This window comes from Psammomys obesus, unplaced genomic scaffold (genome assembly GCF_907164565.1).
Source record: "Psammomys obesus unplaced genomic scaffold, mPsaObe1.curated_primary_1811, whole genome shotgun sequence".
NCBI classification, from domain to species: domain Eukaryota; kingdom Metazoa; phylum Chordata; class Mammalia; order Rodentia; family Muridae; genus Psammomys; species Psammomys obesus.
Genome location: NW_026596152.1, coordinates 1050490 through 1065904, shown reverse-complemented (window position 1 = coordinate 1065904; position 15415 = coordinate 1050490). Strand labels below are relative to the sequence as shown.

Sequence of the window (15415 nt, the reverse complement as noted above, 5' to 3'; positions counted from 1 at the left end):
TCCAGCTTGATCTCGGGGCGCGGGGGTCGGGGGCTGGCTTAGGCCCCGCCCCCGGGCGCGCACGGCGCTGGGGAGCGACTTGAGGGCGCCCCGGTATGGCGTCCGGCGAGCCGCGTCTCGGGGTTCGGTCTCCCGGGGCTGTGAGCGGGGGGTCGCGGTCACCCCACCTCCGAGGGGTTAAATCCTGCAGCCCCGGGCCCCCCTCCCGCCGTGGGGCAGGTTGGGGGTGGGGCGGGGCGGGTGTGATCCCGGGCAGGCGCTGCAAGCTGCTGGGAGGGCGATGGCGTAGGAGCCAGGCGGAGAGGGGGAGGGGTGGCCCTCCGGGCGCCCCGGAGTTGGGGTGTGCAGGGTGCGCAGTGAGAGCGAGGGCCGGAACCGCCGCGCCGTCGGGGCAGGGCGGAGAGCGTGCCTCCTGCGGTCTGTGGGGCAAGGTAAACTGCCCCCGGGCAGCGCCGCCTGGCACCAGGGTCTCCCGGGGCCTGGGGGGCTCGGGATAGGCTCTGTGGCTTTGGGGGCAGACGGCTGGAGCGTGGAGTCGGGGCTGGTGTGTAGGGTTCTGTCGGCGTGTGCTTCCGTGCACGCATGTCTTGCGGCGCACACACGAATGTTTGTTTTCTGTGGCTGGCCCGAGTGTGGGGTGCGTGCGTCTGTGTGTCCGCGTTACGGTGGCCACCGGAATGCAGGGCGTGCGTGCCCGAGTGAGAGCGCAGCCGTGGACGTTTGACGAGGAGGCATCACACCCAGGTCCCGTCTGTGTAGTCGTGGTGAGGTGTGGCCCAGCTGTGTGGAGGACAGAAGGGCGGATGGGTTTGTGTGTGTGCTGGTGAGCTCCCTGGGGGCCGCGCGCCTGGAACTCAGACCTGCCGATGGCGGGGCAGCCGGTGTGGGCCAGGGGCCCGGGGCGGCCCACGCGAGGTGCGCCTTGCCCACGGCCGAGCACGGGGGAGGCTGCGTGTTTGCAACACCCCCACGGGATCCTTTCGTGACGTTGTCGTGGGAGCCTGTCGGGGCTGCCGGGCTGGGAGCAGGCTGGTCAGAGAGCCCCGGGGAGGCGGTGGCGTGACCAGGGCGCCGTGGGCCTCAGACCCGGGGGCAGTGGGAAGCTTTGTGCGCCTGACCGGCGGGCCGGGCTGCCCGGGAGAGGTGGGAAACTTGGGAGGTGAATGCCAGCCGGGGCAGGGGCAGGCGCGGGGCCGGTGGGGGCAGCGCTCTCTTCCGCGGGGTCTCCGTCCGCCCCTCACCGGGCACCTAGGGCCCGAGAGAGGAAAGCCCTGGCGCCTGCAGGGGAAGTGAGCCCAGACAGAGCGGTTTACGTAAAGGCCGGGTGTGACTTTTGTCACCAAAATGGAAAAGGGGATGGTGAAGCCTCCAGTCTCCTCCCCCCGCCCTGCCCGCTCCCCTCTCTGCCCCCCTTGCAGTGTCTCCTGTGACACGGAAGGGCTTCGGGCCGGACCTGCTCACTCAGCAGATTCTTTGGAACAGGTTTCCCTCACCTTTGGGGCCCGGGCCCTTGAGTGCGTGTGGGCGATAGGCAGACGCCGCTCCCTCCGTTGGCGTGCAACAGAGTGCGTTCCGCCCGGCCCGCGGGTGCAGTGAGGTGGGCAGGCCTCGGCAGAGCGTCCGGAGTGGGTTTCCTGAGGCCGTAGGACAGGTGCAGGCCAGGAGCGTGGCAGGGACTGCGTGCCCTGGTGCCTCTGCAGCTCCCTCGCTGGAACGTTCTCCGGCGCCCTGGTCCTCATCTGTCGGACCGGGCTGCTGACCGCTCTGTCCAGCTCGGGCAGCTGATGTGCAGCACCAGAGGCTACGCCGTGCCAGCCCCTGCCAGCCCCAGCTTCGAGGGCAGCGGGAGTCATAAACAGTTGGTCCGCGCTGACTGCACAGGCCCGCTTCCCAGGCTTTTCTGTACCGTCGCTCATCCGTTCCTCTCGCTGGCACTCTGACTTCCTCACTTGTTCAGGCCACGCAGCTGAAACCCAGAGGAGTTCAGGCCTTTGCCCACGTCACTTGGGTAGTGAGCGGCGGTTAGCCTCCAGGTCCATGCTCCTGACCTCGGCCCGTCCCTGCTTTTCTGGAGCGGGCACATGACAACACATTCCATCATTTTTGTAGAACATCAGTTTTTTTCCCTTTTCTTTTTTGGAGACAGGGTCAGACTCTGCAGCCAAGCCAAGACTAACCTCTGATTTTTGGCAGTCTTTTTGCTTCAGCTTCCTGACTATTAGGCTCAAGGTTTAAACTAGCACACCTGGCTCCCCGATAAATTTTAATTTTTTTAAAGATTTATTTCTCTTATGTGCATGAAGATTTTGCCCATATGTATGTTTGTGCCTGGTGCCTGAGGAAGTCAGGAGATGGTGCAGCTGGACTTACACGTGGCCCAGAGCCTGGGCACCGTGATGATGCTGGGAACTGAACCTGGGTGGTCGTCAAGCTTTCAACTGCTGAGCCATCTTTCCAGCCCTTTACCAACCTATTTTTGAAGCCCAGTACTCATGGGGAGTGCTGTCAGGAGTCCCAGGCCAGGGTGTGAGAACCTGAGTGTCTGTGGCTTGTCTTGTTGTGGCTGGTTGTGGGGCCCTGAAGGTTGATTAATCAGAAGGAAAGATTGACCTTGTCCCAGGGGTCATAAAGGGCAAAGGAAGAGATTTAGTTCAGGCCTAACGGTTTGTACAGATGTTGGACAGAGGCTAAGGAAAGGGCATTAAAAGTGAGTGTGTGTGTGTGTGTGTGTGTGAGTGTGTGTGTGTGTGTGTGTGTGTGCACTCGCAATGCACTTGAGTGTGAGGTTTCAGTCTACTGCTCATGTGGAGGCTGGAGCAAGACATTGCTTGCCTTCTATCACCTCCTGCCTCATTGCCTTGAGAAAGTGACAGTGACCCAAAACTTGCCATCTTGGCTAGAATGACCAGCCAGTGAGCCCTCAGCCTGTCTTTGCCTGTCAGTGCTGGGGTGCTGCGCACAGAGCCGTACCCCAGCTTTATATGTGGGTGGCAGAGATTTAAACTCCAGTGCAACTCTCGCAGAACTGTCTCCCCAGGCAGTTTTCTTTTGAATTGCACTTATTATCTGTGTACGCACAGCATGCGCGGACTTCAGAGGCGAGCTTGCAGGATGGCGGCTCCCCTTCTGCCACATAGGTCCTGGGGGTGTCTTTACCCTCTGAGTCAGCTTGGCCACCCTAGCTTTTGTATTTCTGAGGCAGGGCCTCCGTATGTAGCCCAGCTTGGCCTTGAACTCTGTGCGGTCCTACTCCAGCCTCCTGAATGCTGGGATTGTGGGCATGAACGAACAGACCCAGATTCTGAAGGCCGCTCTCATCCTGGGAGTTAAACTAAACTGCAGTTAATGCCCAGGATGCTCAGGGGAGACAGCAGGGAGAGAGAGAGAAAGAGAGAGAGAGAGAGACCTACAGGTAAAGAGATAGCTCACTGCCCATGGCCTTGACCCATGCTGGTGTTGACAAGGCCTGGAATGCTTTTGGCAGCTAGTGGGGCCAGAGAAGGCTTGCAAGCCGTTTCCACTCGGCTTCAGCCAGACTTGGTGACGGCTGGATTTGGGAACAAGGGGAAGGGTGGAGTCAGATGTGACACAGTTAACGCTTAGCACGTGAGGGTTTGTGTGGTGATTTATGTAACCAGCTGGCCTGCTATAGGCTCCTCAGGGCAGGATCCAGCAGCATGGCAGAGGGAAAGACTCGGCATCCGGGGTCCTCCAAGCCTGGATTCAAGTTTTGGCACTGTTACGTACAATCTATGTGACCTCGAACAAGGTTTATTCTCTGTGAGTCTCAGTTTCCTTTTCTGTAAGATTGGGAGAATATGAATACTTTCTGTGGCCTGTTGTGGGTGGTTTTGAGGTTATAATTAAATGAGACAGTGTATATAAAGCCTCTAGAATGTACCAGGCAGACTGTGAATGTCCCAAAAGCCAAGGTGGGACCGTCATCCTCCACTCCAAGCGTGGCTTCTTTCTTGAGAGCAGAGACTCCAGGGAGAATGGCTTCCTTTGTTCTAGCACATTCTCATCACAAGGCCCAAACTAACTTCAAATTCATGATCTTCTGGACTCACCCTCTAGACTGCTGGCACTGAAGTCTTCTGTCACCAACACTAACACCTCATTCACCAAAATCCTGCTATTCTTGCATCTCTCCTCGTTCTTCTGCGCTGGGACCCAAGACCGCGCCAGGCAGGTGTTGAATCACTGTGCTGTAACTCCAGCCTTTTAATTTTTTAACTCCTCATTATGCGCTACACAGCATTCTGAGAACAAGATGCTTGAGCAAGCAATACGGTCAGAAGTCCCTACCCTTCCCTCCTTGGAGCCCACATTCTAGAGATAATGAGCAGCGTGTATTACTAAGTGACATGAGGGCTGGAGAGATGGCCCAGTAGTTAAGAGCACTGACCACTCTTCCAGAGGACCTGGGTTCAAGTCCCAGTATCCACATGACAGCTCACAACTGTCTGTAACTCCTGTTCCAAGGGATCAGATACCTTCACACAGATATACATGCAGTAAAATACCAATGTATATAAAATAAAAAGAAATAAAATTTAAAACCAGGAAATTTAGTAAGTGACATGAGGGGAAATGCAGCAGAATAGGGAGATACGACCTTCTGGAAAGAAGGAGCGGCCAGGGAAGGCCCCCACGCAAGGGGCCCTGAAGGAGGTAGAACAATGGGTATGTAGCCCTGCGGAGGCAGAGCCTCGGTGTGGAGGTCAGCAAGAGGTGAAGCATTCTGCCCTGCCCTGGGTCCTCACCTTTCCTACTGCTGAGGTCGCCTAGGCAGTCAGAGTAGAGAAATGGAGGTCAGTGAGGGAGCGCCTCCTTAGCATGCTTGAGACCCTGGATTCAGTCTCCAGTAACACGCACGCACACACACACACACACACACAGAAGCAGCAGGAAGGACGAACAAATAAGAACTTTAAAACCATAGACGCAGCAAACTCATCCTTTCAAAATTGCGGTTATTGATCTACTTCTGTGCACGGATGTTTTCCCCACATGCGTGTCCATTTGCTTAACGCGCATGGATGTTTTGCCTGCACACGTGTCCATTAACTTAACGTGCACGATGTTTTCCCCACATGCATGTCTATTTACTTAGGGTGCACGGAGGTTTTGCCTGCGTGCATGTCTGTGCTCCGTGTTCCAGCCTGCTGCGAATGGCTAGAGGACATGCGTTCCCCTGGGGCGGCAGTTACTAACGCTGCTGTGAGCTGCCATGCGTATGCTGGATTGAATGGGGTCCCCTGAAAGAGCAGCCAGTGCTCCTAGCTGCTGAGCCGTCTCTCCACCAAACTCATCTTGAAGGCCAAATTCTGCCTTTTTTTTTTTTCTTCATCACTTTCCTTACCATTTCCAAGACTAGGCACGGTCACCCAGAGGAACTCATTCCAGAATGCCCCACGGCTATTGGAGGCTTTGGATGCTCAAGTTGCTTATAGAAAACCAAGTTTTATACTGGTGCAAATATCCTAGTATGTCCTGTCTGGTGATGCATTTCTATAATCACAACACTGAGAAGCTAGAGGCGAGAGGATCAAGAATTCAAGACTATTCTTGACCAGCCAAGGTCTGGGCTCCCTGAGAGCCTATCTCAGAGTAAACAAATGAGATGGCATGCTGCTGGCACCTAACATAGCCTCCCTCTACTGTCTCTCTACTCAAGATGTTTTGGAGCATAGATCTTCCATGTGAATTGTTGGGGGGGGGGTTACTTTATGTGTTTGCTTCCAGTCAGGCTCTCTCATTTGGCTCTGCTGGCCTGATAGTCAGTGTGCAGATCAGGCTGGCACGGAACTTGCAGCGATCCCCCTGCCTCACCCCCACAGTGCTGGCACTACACTCATACTCCACCACACCTGTTTAAGTGGTCTCGCTCTTGTGCTGTGTAGGAATAATGACCGGAGCGTGGCATCTGCGTGTTCGGCGCAGGTGCAGGGGATTAGAGTGTCATTGACCCCTGGTTGGCTGGGCCACCAGTTCTTAGGTCATTTCGTCCTCACAGCGGGAACGGGTTGCCGCCCTCACCATACAGACAAGGAAACAGAGAGGTTGAGTCACTTTTCCAGGTTCCTAGCTGGTGTCTTCATCTCCCGTGACCCCTTTCAGGGCACTGGCCTGTGCTGGGGGCAGCTGAACTGATCTAAGCTCCTGGGGAGCTGGCAGCCAGGCCAGAAACGGACGCCCATACCAGTGGCCCTCCCTTGACCTGGAGAGGAATTCGAAGAGCTTAGCCTCACAGAGGTCATTCGGAGCGCTAACGTGAGGTGCATGACATATTTTGCTCTGCTTTGCCTAGAAAGAAATGGCAGCTGCAGAGCTTGTAGTGATGGCTGAGAGCTAGGCCAGCTTCGGGTGGCTTGGTCCTACACGATGGTGGCCCACACACAGCTGCATACCGCCCTCCCTGTGGCGTGGTGCACGTCCTGGCCACAGGCATGAAGGGGGCCTGGAGTCAAGTGGCTTTTCTAATCGTCACACGGTGTCCTAGAGGAAGGAGCACCTCCTTTCCACAGGGGTTCTGGGTAGGCCAGCAGTGTCCCCGTGGGGGCTGTTAACGTCTTTCACAGTGATGTACTGAAGTCACTGGAGGCTTGGAAGCCAGACTGTGTGGCTACTGACTGGTTACATAGCCCTGAGCAAGCTACCTAGCAATCGTCTTCAAGTGGAGAAGCCCGTGTTAACTGATGAGGGGAAAAACGAAATGAACAGTGTAGATACAGTCCTGAGGCCATCGTAGAGGAGTAAGAGACAGTGACTACAGACAGCAGATGAGGGAGGACTCTGTTCCCAGGACTCTGACACATCCAGTGCAGCAACAAACGGGGCAACCCTTGGGCTCTCGCTCACGTGGCCGGCACCGTGGTTACGACCCTGTTGCCCTGCTAACCACATTCTTTCTTCCCGCCCAGAAGAGGTGTGAAAGCCATGTCTTTGGTGCGTCGTGCGGGAGGTGCAGCCTTTAGTCTAGATGGTGTGGGTGGTCAGTGAACAAGGAACGTTTTGGGGTGGTGAGAGTCGGATGAGGACCACCACTGAGGGTAAGCGTGACCCATGGCGCGTGGAAGGCGCCAGAACCTCCTGGCTGCACTGAGGGTGGATGAGGAGGATCCCAGCAGGCTCTGCTGGCCGTGGCTTTGGAGAGGGGGGGTGAGTAGCTCTGGAAGGCAGATCCTCCGCTGAGAAGAGGGAACCTGAGCGCGCGGTACCCAGGACAGCTGCGGCATGCACTTGCTTGTGATCGGCACAGCTCACGGTTGGGCTGCCTGCTGGGACATTTGGATGAGTGTCATCCTGGACTCGCTCTGTAGACCAGAGCTCCATCTCACAGAGATCCGCCTGTCTCTGCCTCCCTGAGTGCTGGGGTTACAGACGTGTGCCGCCACACCCGTTCTCCCCTGCCTCAGCTTTAAAGACAAAATCCACACGCCAAAGGTCTCAGAGTAAGGAGTGGGGCGCAGAGGCCCTCACTCCCGGTCCGGTCATCTTTCCAGTGCCCTCTAGAGAGTAGAAGGAGCAGGTGTGTCTGCCTGTCAACAGTCACCTGGAACCTGGGCTAGAGAACCCCCTCGCTGAGATTTCTGGGTCTGTGGCTTGTCACTCTCCTAATGCAAAGTCCAATCAGGTTATCCCAATGGAAAAAAGAAAAGCTCCATTTTAACATGTAAATAAGCCCACCGTGATTGTGATTTCAAAACAAAACAAACCGCAACAACATGCAAATCTTGGATTTCTTTGAGTCCCAGGACTGGGCCACAGGGATTAGAGGCTGATCTGTGAGCTGTCCTGAACCCGTGGGATTGAGCTGTGTGCTGGGCTATTTGGAGGTGAACTGGGGATATGCAAATCACCTTGTTGCCGCACTTCTGGGGTGGCGGCAGCAGGGCAAGCCTAGCCATAAGCTATGTGGCCCCCTCGGTCCGACTGGCTTTGGCCAAATAGCCTGACAGGCTCCTGGTAGGGACAGGCGTTTGCAGAGCATCCGAGGTGGCTCTGATGGCTGATGCCCGCGGTGTCCTGGCTCCTTTCCTTGTGGGGACCCTCCCCTGTCTCCTCTTGATTGCTGACACAGTTTCTGTTTCCCCGCAGAAGGACAAGGCCGGGCGGAAGGGAGTTGCTGAGCCGCTACTCTGCTCCATGTTGGCTATGTTCTCAGGTGAGAGAGTGCTGGTGCGATTACAGCCGGGAGAAAGTAGATCCAAGGCCAGAGGCCAGCAAAGGCGGGCAGTACTGAAAAGTGGTTGGGTGCGGAGAGCGCCCCCCTTCTACTGCTTCCTGTGAGAGTGGAGGTCATGACCTTCCCTATGACCTGAGGTATCCCTGGCCCCTTCCCTCCCTTCCGCGTCTAGGCTGGCACCATGCCACCCCCTGCAGAGGTGACGGACCCGTCCCATGCCCCAGCTGTCCTGCGTCAGCTCAATGAGCAGCGGCTCCGTGGCCTCTTCTGCGACGTCACGCTCATCGCGGGAGACACCAAGTTCCCCGCGCACCGCAGTGTCCTGGCTGCCTCCAGCCCCTTCTTTAGAGAGGCCCTGCTAGCTTCTGCCCCGCTGCCCCTCCCGCCGGCCCCCGGAGGCTCGGCTCCCAGCCCTGCCACCACCGCGGCCTCCTCCCCGCCTCCAGCCTCGCCTCACTCCTCATCCCCTCCCCGGGTCCTGGAGCTGCCCGGGGTCCCCGCGGCTGCCTTCTCCGATGTCCTCAACTTCATCTACAGCGCCCGGCTTGCTCTCCCCGGGGGTGGCGGCAATGGGGCGGCTGTGGCGGAGATTGGGGCCCTGGGGCGCCGCCTGGGTATCTCCCGCCTGCAGGGCCTGGGGGAGGGAGGTGATGCCTGGCTGCCGCCTGCCCCGGCGCCCGTGGCCGCCTCTCGGCCCGGGGAGGACGGTCTGGGGCCTAGGCCGGACGGCGAGTGGGAGGGCGACAAGGCTGAGGCCCAGGCTGCCGACCCTCAGCCCTCCCTGCCCCGGCGGCCCTGCCCCTGCCCCCGGTGCGGGAAGAGCTTCATCCACCCCAAGCGCCTGCAGACCCACGAGGCCCAGTGCCGCCGGGGGGCCAGCGCCCGGGGGTCGGCGGGGCCGGGCGCCGGGGGGCCCGCGGGAGCGGAGGCCTCGGCCCTGCCGCCGCCGGCGGGCTTCAGGGACGGCCCTGAGCACGTGGTGAAGGTGGTGGGCGGCCACGTGCTCTACGTGTGCGCGGCCTGCGAGCGCTCCTACGTGACCCTGTCCAGCCTGAAGCGCCACAGCAACGTGCACTCCTGGCGCAGGAAGTACCCCTGCCGCTACTGCGAGAAGGTGTTCGCGCTGGCCGAGTACCGCACCAAGCACGAGGTGTGGCACACGGGGGAGCGCAGGTGAGCGACCGGGGCGGGCACGGGGCTGGGGGCACAGAGTTGCGCGTGCGCAGTGGGGTCGGCCCGGCCCCGGCCCTGCCCAGCTCCCTCCAGGACTTCGCCTGCTGCGTTCAGCCCCAGTTCCTTTACCCGATGCCAGCGTCTTGCTGTGGGAAGAGCTAGGAAGGAAAGACGTTTGCCCGCACAGGAGAGGACTATGGGAGCACAGGCCAGCCTGCTGGGCTTACAGCGCAGAACAGCACCTGATACTTCCTTAGCGTGCTCTCCCTGTCGTTTGTACCACACGAGGCATTTTGAGGGCTAAAATGTGCGACTATTCCCATTTCGTGAGGCCGAGAGTAGAAGCTGCGGGAGTCGGGTGCTGAGCTTACTCTAGTCCCGCCCCGGAAGCTGGTGGGGCGCAGCAGGCAGCAGAAAAGGAGGGGCGAAGGAGTCACTGGGGGAGTTAGAGGTTTGAGGGCTGCAGAGGCCAGGGCCTCCAACTCAGGTGGTTCTGCCCTGCCCTGTTCCCTGCTGTCCCGCAGGTATCAGTGCATCTTCTGCTGGGAAACCTTTGTCACCTATTATAACCTGAAGACCCACCAGCGAGCCTTCCACGGTATCAGCCCCGGCCTCCTAGCCAGCGAGAAGACACCCAATGGAGGCTACAAGCCCAAGCTTAACACCCTCAAGCTGTACCGCCTGCTCCCCATGCGGGCAGCCAAGAGGCCCTACAAGACCTACAGTCAGGGAGGCCCCGAGGTCCCCCGTTCCCCAGGCCTCCACACACTGGCCCCTGCAGCAATGGCAACCAGCCCCCCACCCCTCCCGCGCCCTGCCCCGGAGCCTGGGCCTCCTGCCTCCGTCATCAGCTTTGCCCACCCAGCTCCCTCGGTCATTGTCCACGGGAGCAGTGGCAGTGGCGGAGCCGGGGGTGGACCAGCCGGCACAGGAGGCTCCCAAGCTGCCTCAGTCATCACTTACACGACTCCCCCACGGCCCCCCAAGAAACGCGAGTACCCACCTCCGCCCCCTGAGCCCGCAGCAACACCCAGCAGCTCGGCTTCCGCCATCGCCGGCTGCCCCGCCACAGCCACCGAGGAGGCCAAGGGCCGGAGTCTGCGGGCCGGGAGGACTCTCACCTACACAGCCAAACCCGTGGGCGTGGGTGGGAGCGGGGGCTCCCCCACAGGGACCGGCCGAGGCTCCGCTCAGCTTCAGGCTCCACCTCCGCTGTGTCAGATCACTGTGCGAATTGGGGAGGAGGCCATTGTCAAGCGCCGCATCTCAGAAACTGACCTGCGTCCTGGAGAGCTGAGTGGAGAGGAAGGAGAGGAGAGCGAGGAAGAGGAGGAGGCGGAGGAGGAGGACCCGGAGGAATCGAAGGCCGGAGGGGAAGATCAGCTCTGGAGACCCTACTATTCATACAAGCCTAAGCGGAAGGCTGGAGCCGCGGCCAGCGGGGTCAGCGGGGTCAGCGGACTGCCCCGAGGACGAAGGCCTCCACGCTGGAGGCAGAAGCTGGACCGAAGGGGCTGGGAGGAGGGCCCAGCAGCGGAGGGCCCGGCAGGACGGGGGCGTGCTGAGCGGAGGCACCGGTGTGACGACGCCCAGGCCTTTGCCACCCTGAGGAAGCTGAGAAAGCACCAGGAAGGCCACGGCGGGAGCGCGCACAACCCCAGGACTGGGAGGAGGGCTTCCGCCCGCTTCGCCTGCCCCCACTGTGCCAAGGTGTGCAAGACAGCAGCTGCCCTCAACCGACACGGGCAGAGGCATGCTGTGGAGAGGCCCGGGGGCACTCCCACGCCCGTCATCGCCTACTCCAAAGGCGGCATTGGCCCCAGGCCCAGTGACGTGAAGGAGGAGGCCCCCCAAGAGATGCAGGTGTCCTCATCCAGCGGGGAGGCGGGAGGCGGCGGCGCGGCCGAGGCCTCTGAGGCGGCCTCACTGCAGGACCCCGTCATCTCTGGGGGCGAGGAGCCCCCAGGAGCAGGTGGGGGCTGCTATGGGTACCCCCCCGTGCAGGAGTTTCCCTTGGCCCTGATAGGAGGCAGCCGGGAGCCCGGTGGTGGCCGAGGGAAGCCTGGGAATGAGGGGCCGGTGGGCGCTTCCGAGGGAGACCGGAGGGAGGGTCTGGGGACTGCTAAAGTCACCTTCTACCCGGAGCCCTACCCGCTCGTGTACGGCCCCCAGCTCCTCGCCGCCTACCCCTACAACTTCGGCAACTTGGCTGCTCTGCCAGTTGCTCTCAACATGGTCCTACCGGATGAGAAGGGTGGCGGGGCCCTGCCCTTCCTCCCCGGGGTCTTTGGCTACGCAGTGAATCCTCAAGCAGCACCTCCCACTCCACCAACCCCACCTCCCCCGACCCTTCCTCTGCTGGTTCCCCCGAAGGGGGTGGGGGAAACGGCGGGGATTGAGAGAACCCAAACAGGCGATGTGGGGTGAGCGCTAAGGCCAGGCCCCCCCTTCAGCAGACGCCACCCTCCCCGGCCCCCACCACCATCAGCTCCCTGGCCTCTCTGCCCCTCGGGAACCCCATCACATTCTTGTGCAGGGATTTGGGGGCCCCTGGAGCTCAGGAGTCAGGCTGCTTTGTGTGATTGTAGTTCCCCCGTCCCCCTGAGAAGGGCGTTCTCGGTGGTCCCCCTCTCAGTCTTCTCCAGGGAACGGCCCCTGTGAGGGGAAGAGCCAGCTCCCATCCCTTCTCCAGCCCTTGGGGCAACTGAGCAATATACCTATCTGAATCTCTACTTACAGCCCCACCAGCTCTGAATGTCTAACCCGCTCCCCTGATCTAAGCCTAGGGGGAACCTCTCTAACCTAATGACGCCTGCTGTTCTGACGCTTCCTCTAAGCCCTTCCCAGATGCTTCCCAGCACATTCCATTCTTTGTGGCCCAGGGCCTGGACCAGACCATTGTGATAATCTGACCCACCAGCCTGGAAGCATGGCTTTGGATTCCGTTCTTCCCAAGGGTGGGTTTCTCTGTCCTTGTTTTCTTCCTGTTACGATGCCGTGCTTTCCTTGGCTTCCATGCCTTTGGATCTTCCATCTTCCTTCCTGTGCTCCTAGACTCTGGAGATGGCCTAACCCACTCCAGGTCAAAAGGAGTTGGGAGGTGTCCTACAGCTGAGCACTTCTTCAGTACAGGGCAGGGAAATCTTGGGCCCTACCTTTACCCTCAAATCCAGTGACTCCAGATTCTTCCAAGACAAAAGAGGTGAATAGATCCTATCTCTTCCAGCCTTTATATGTGGCTTCATTGGAGCTAAACCAACTTTGAGCACCAGGTATGAAGCAGTCCATAGAGTAGAGAATCTACTTTCTCCCTGCCAACTCCTCATTATGGTTTCTCCTAGATTAGACCAAATAGCCAGAAAATTGATGGGGGTTTGATGTGTGGGTTAGCCCCAGATTTGCACAGAGCCTTCCATCCTTACCTTTGCCCTGTGTCCTCTGTTGTCACTGTCCTCAGCAATCACTCCAGATGGTTTTGAGGGAACCATCCTCCTCTTCTGGTGGGCTTTGGGGTATCCCCACCAACTTTTGCCTCCAAAATAGCACCTTATACCCCATCTTTGACTCAGTTCCCCACACCCAAAGATCCCAGCCTCGGGATGGGGTGCAGGGATTTTAAGTAGTCCCTAACCCCTGATTTGCACTAGTTAACCCTGGTCAGGGGTCCTGTGTTTCCTTCCAGTGGGGAAGATGAGGAAATGTTTCTTCCTAATTCTCTTTGAAAATAGGGCCTCCCAGATGTGTGATTGATGGGTATTTTCCATACTACCCACCTCCCTTCTCCCACCAAAAAAAAAAAAAGCTCACAAGGGGAGAGCCAGTTTGGGGGAGCAAATCTGATGTGGGAATTAGAGGAGTATAACTTTAAAAAGGAGAAAGACTGTTTTAATCAAATGACAGTCTTTCTCTCAGCTACTGTTTTCTGGGGCCAAGATGGCTGCCCTCTGAGTAGCTGTGGAGAGGGCAAGATCATGGCTTTTGGAGGGAGGTGAGCTTGGGAAGGCCAGGAGCGTCTTCCTGCCCCCTCCTAGCCTCCTGGTATAAGGAGGGGGAGGTTTTTGACAGGCTTCCTGAATGTTAACCACGGAGGGGTCACTCTAGTCCTCCTCTGTCTCTTTGCACTTTTCTTGGTCTTGGCCACAGCCTGAGTGAAGAATTTCCTACTGAATGTACCAAGTTCCAGTTTTTAAGGGGTAAAAAGTTTCAAACAGGAAAAAATGAAAAAAAAAAAAAAAAGATAAAAAGAAAAAAAAATCACTAAAAATTCCCATAAATCTTGTTTCTGGCACTTTAGAAAAACTGCAAAAAAATACATAATAAAGAATACATATATATATATACACACAAATTATATATATATATATATATATATAATATATCTATATATACAGTGGAACCACAGGAGAGACTGAGGAAGGCCTGAGGGCAGTGGCAGATACGACTGCAGTCCCTCCCATTCACCTGCACTTCTCTGAGGAAGGCAGGAGAGGAGAAGGGCTGAAAATGGACCCGGGGATTTGAATTTCAGAAAAGATAAAAATTCCAGAAATATGGAATGTTTGAGATTATAAGTGGTTTTTTTTTTTTGTTGTTGTTTGTTTTGTTTTGCTTTAATATGGGTAAGGAGAATAGCTTCTAGAATTTGGCAACAAAGTTGTGGCAAAGCAGAAACTTAAAAATATGTATTTGAGCTGGAAGGCTTCAATATTGTGAGTTTCAGGTGTTGGGAATTTGGGGTTTTGCAATTTTGTCGTTTGGAGATGATCAAGTCTTGTCAATCTGTGCCCTCTTACCCCGTGTCCCTGGGAAGAAGGGATAGAGTGGAAGGCTGCTGCTTCCGTGCCACAGCAAGACTTAGGCCTCTGCAGACTCTAGCTCCACGTAGCGAGAACCCAGACTTAGAGAAACTGACCAATATTTAGCTCCAGATTTGTGTGTGTTCCCAATCTCTAGGCCAATAAACCAACGAGACAAACGGACTCTGCTCACAGTGGGATGCCAGGTGCGGTTATTTGTGTGGCTGGTGGGTTGGGGGCACTGTCCTTCCCAAGATCTGAGGCTCCAGCATTTCACTGTGGCTGCCTGGCTGCAGCTCCCTTTGACCTCCAGGTGGAGGCGTGAACTCTGTCACTGGCTCTGTCCAGGGAGGGCTTGCCCAGAATGCGGGAGACCCTGGGTTTGGTTCTCAGCCCAACACGATGGCACACACCTCTAATGAAAGCACGTAGGAGGTGAAGGCTAGAGGGTCAGAAATTCAGGGTCATCCTCAGCTACACAGAGTTCCAGGTTAGCTTGGGCTTCACAAGGCCCCTTCCTCAAAAATGCAGTACCTCCCCCCAACACTTTTAGATACATCCTCAGTGAGTACAATTCAAGATTTCTGTGTCCCAGAATAACCTTTGCCTTAAACCAACTCCAAGTTTGAAGGTACACTGGGGCAGAAATGTTGTCATGGCCATAATAGCTCTCCTTCCACTCCTGTCTCCTCATCGCCTTCATCTTGCCTGCTGGGCAGCCTCTCATGTTATGGAGAAATAGCTGGGAACATGAGTGAGGCTGGTCAGGCAGATGGCAGCTTGTCTGGACTAAGGGCCCTGACCAGAGTGGGCAGCCACTGACAGCTCTGGCAAGCCTCTGTCAACAGCGGTAGCAGCTCTAGTGTCACTGTAGCTTGTTAAATGTTTTCAAGAGAAGCCAGAGATACAAATGTCTGTGAAATACACAAGTTTTAAAGGTACTATGCTTCAAATACTTTTTTCCTTTAATTTTATGTGTGTGAGTGTTTTGCTTGTATGTAGGTCTGTGTACCACACATGTACAGTGCCAGAGGAGGCTAGAAAGAGGGTGTTGGATCCCCTGGGACTGGAGTTACCCACGTGGATGCTGGGAATCAAACCCTGGTTCTCTAGAAGAGCAGCCAATGATCTTAACCTTAGAACCATCTCTCTCCAGCCCTTAATTCAAATGTAAAATTACACACCTTTAATCCCATTACTCAGGAAGCAGAACCAAGTGGAGTTTGAGGCCAACCTGGTCTACATGACAAGTTCT

The 15415-nt window shown here is 57.1% G+C and overlaps 1 protein-coding gene across 2 annotated transcripts; it reads left to right on the top strand.

Annotated features, from left to right (window-relative positions):
• Positions 1-60: 60 nt before the first annotated feature.
• On the top strand, positions 61-15101 carry Zbtb4 (zinc finger and BTB domain containing 4). Of its 2 annotated transcripts, none has more exons than XM_055594176.1 (4): positions 61-93; positions 8104-8170; positions 8364-9364; positions 9889-15101. In XM_055594176.1, the coding sequence occupies exons 3-4, from the start codon at positions 8373-8375 to the stop codon at positions 11789-11791; spliced, it is 2895 nt and encodes a 964-aa protein (XP_055450151.1). In that variant the 5' UTR covers positions 61-93; positions 8104-8170; positions 8364-8372; the 3' UTR covers positions 11792-15101. The 2 variants fall into 2 exon arrangements, with proteins under 2 accessions (XP_055450151.1, XP_055450152.1); XM_055594177.1 differs by lacking the exon at positions 61-93 and adding an exon at positions 304-431.
• The last annotated feature ends 314 nt before the right edge of the window (positions 15102-15415 follow it).

Excerpts from the sequence above, each read along its gene's own strand:
- Zbtb4 (XM_055594176.1), top strand. The coding sequence starts at position 8,373 with ATGCCACCCCCTGCAGAGGTGACGGACCCGTCCCATGCCCCAGCTGTC. Across the intron at positions 9,365-9,888 it reads TGGCACACGGGGGAGCGCAG|GTATCAGTGCATCTTCTGCT; the intron begins GTGAGCGACCGG and ends GCTGTCCCGCAG.